Raw genomic sequence first — 2,500 nt, 5'->3', positions numbered from 1 at the left:
GTGGACTCTTTGTCGTCCCAAAGAGTTTTTGAACCTGGGTTGTAAGACGAAGAGACCTCCCTAAGTTTAAGCATATTCCGCTTTTTCTGTTTTTCATGTTTCATCATTGTGACTTAAGGATGGGTATGAATGATTAATCTTGTAAGTGAACCACCAACGTTCTGAGGTTCTAACTGACTATATACTCGTTAAGGTTTCACTGGGGGAGAACCTATGTCGGCCCTTGAGATATGTGAATTTCATTTATTTTTTGTAAAGTTACATTTTTAAAATTTAAAAAAAAAAACAGAAATATGTTTCTGGAGACGTCCCCATAGGAAGAAGGCACAGTCGACGCTACACTTCGTTCTCTTTTTTTCTTTTTAATTTCGGAGCTGAGGCTGAACATGGAAAATTACATGGTATTCTGTTTAAATAAATTGGTTCTGACGTTGCCAGAAAACCTATGAAAGTACATTTTTAGCTGTGATGTGGTATCAAACCCTTTTTCATATTCACGTGCGACTCGCTCTGATGGTGTGTAGAAGACGCGGTAATTCTTGCTAAATTTCGCCTAACATTGACTGTTCCTACAAAATTCTTGCCTCGTCCTCATCTCTTCCTCTCCCACTCTTAGAGGGTCTTTGTAGGCTCTTTCTGTTTATTTAATTAATTTGTTTGTTTGTTTGTTTTCCTCCTCTTGCAGTGGTCAATCGTCAACCCCGCATCGCTCGTTTTTCACAGAGAGCAGTGAATCGATGGCTGGTTGCTGTGATGTTGCTTCGTAACCCGTCGCTCATTAAGTATCGTAAACAGGGTGTTGCAAGGCCTTTTGTGACCTTGAGAAGCGTCAACTCTGCAGATAGCTCTCTCGTTTAACTTGTAAGGACATAGTTGTGACGTTCCTAAAAAATGATTCCTAGGGATCAATGCTGGTTTTAAACTAGGGAATGAGTCATAATTCATAGGATTCGTAGATCGTCGGTACTCTGGAAGATCAGAGGGTTTTGGTTTTCATCCCACTTCGATTTGGCCACTCCTTCAGTGATTTGTTGGAACATAAAAGTGGTTAGGAGAAAAATTGCGCACCACAAAAAGAACTTTAGGAAAGGATATCTGTCGGCTTGATTACTGCTACTTTTTCGGGTCACAATTCCCTAAAAGTTTACTGGAGGAGCTCGGACCCCTTTCCTGAACAGCAGTTGTGAAACGAGCTTTAGTTCTCTCACACGTCTAATCTGTTGTCCTTGTAAACCTGGTTTTCAAAACCTGGTTTACGGAAAGAGGATAAAAGTTGGGGCACCCCTTTTTTTCCCATAGCGTACCGTGGGCTTTGAGGTTGTTCTGTCAACAATAGATATGGGTTGGAAAAGGCAGACTAGCTTTGAACAAAGTGCAATGTTTCAGTTAGCAGACCCAAATCGTCACATTTTTGAACTAAGGTTATTAAAAATGTGGTTCGATTGATTGCTTGATTTTTTCTTTGTTTGATTGATTGATTGATTGATTGATTGATTGATTGATTGATTGATTGATTAGAAACCATCAACTCCTACAGATTACAGATTATTCAAAGTTTGTTTAATACAAAAAAATAGAAAGGGAGATGAGTAAACAAGAGATTTTTTAGCCATATGGAAATCAAATGGATGGATTGATTGCTTGGTTGGAAACCAGCAGCGCCTACAGATAACAGATTAGTCAAAGCTTATTAAATACACAAAAAATAAATAAATAAATGAGATTAGTAAGCAAGAGATTTCTTAGGTTTACTCCATGAAATTGTAATTATTGTTGTGCTGTTTGTTTTTGTTTTTGTGTTTCTTTTGTTTGTTTTTTTTCTGGGACTAATCATAATAAAACAGACCACAGTTTGTTTTTGTTTGCCCTTGTTTAGTAGGTTGTAAGATAGGCCACCGGCACTCCATGTGGGCTTAGGTTTGTCATTTCTTCGCTATATGATTCGAAAGGTATTGGTCATGTATCATTCTAAGATGGGAACAGTGGTATGGTATTTGTCGGGGTCCTTCCCAAGATCTTTACCGTGCCCAACAAGCAACATGCGTTATTCCGAATAATGCCATCTTCTCAACCGATGCCTTCAAATGCTTGCTCACTGTCCCAAAGTACTCCGACAACGACTAGAATAACAGATGCCTTCTTACAGTTCCAAATCTCTTAAACCTCCATCTTTAGTCTTTGTAGTAATTCAGCTTTTAGTTCTTTTTGTACTACCTGTGTGCCAAAAGGGCATGCCACATCAATAATGGAGCACACTCTTTCTTTCTTTCCAGCACGGACAATGTCAGGTCTGTTGCTGAAGTTAAATGGTGGGATCAGCCTGTAATTCTGAAAGTTCTCATAACAGCTTTCACTTCCATTTTCCATCAATGCCTGGGGGACGATGATTATACCGCATTTTCTCACATAAGGGTCCCCAGGGAATAACTTGCGCAAACGCTATCGTGGACCCTAGTCCGTATACAGATTTGCCAGCTTTAATTTGTTGCATTCCACTTTT

The 2,500-nt window shown here is 39.2% G+C and overlaps 1 protein-coding gene across 2 annotated transcripts in view; it reads left to right on the top strand.

The window, feature by feature from the left end:
- The window catches only part of LOC138004100 (stimulated by retinoic acid gene 6 protein-like), a 116,787-nt gene extending 114,934 nt beyond the window's left edge, over positions 1–1,853 (top strand). The window contains exons 20-21 of one of the 2 annotated variants that reach the window (XM_068850510.1): positions 686–861; positions 1,300–1,853. In XM_068850510.1, coding sequence (XP_068706611.1) covers positions 686–858 — 173 coding nt within the window. In that variant the 3' untranslated portion in view covers positions 859–861; positions 1,300–1,853. Of the gene's footprint in view, positions 1–685 lie in introns of both variants that reach the window. The other variant, XM_068850509.1, reaches the window with a different exon arrangement.
- Positions 1,854–2,500: the final 647 nt, after the last annotated feature.

Source organism: Montipora foliosa, chromosome 5 (genome assembly GCF_036669935.1).
Source record: "Montipora foliosa isolate CH-2021 chromosome 5, ASM3666993v2, whole genome shotgun sequence".
Lineage (NCBI taxonomy): Eukaryota > Metazoa > Cnidaria > Anthozoa > Scleractinia > Acroporidae > Montipora > Montipora foliosa.
The sequence above is the reverse complement of the archived record's forward strand: the minus strand, read 5'-3'. Positions and strand labels throughout refer to the sequence as shown.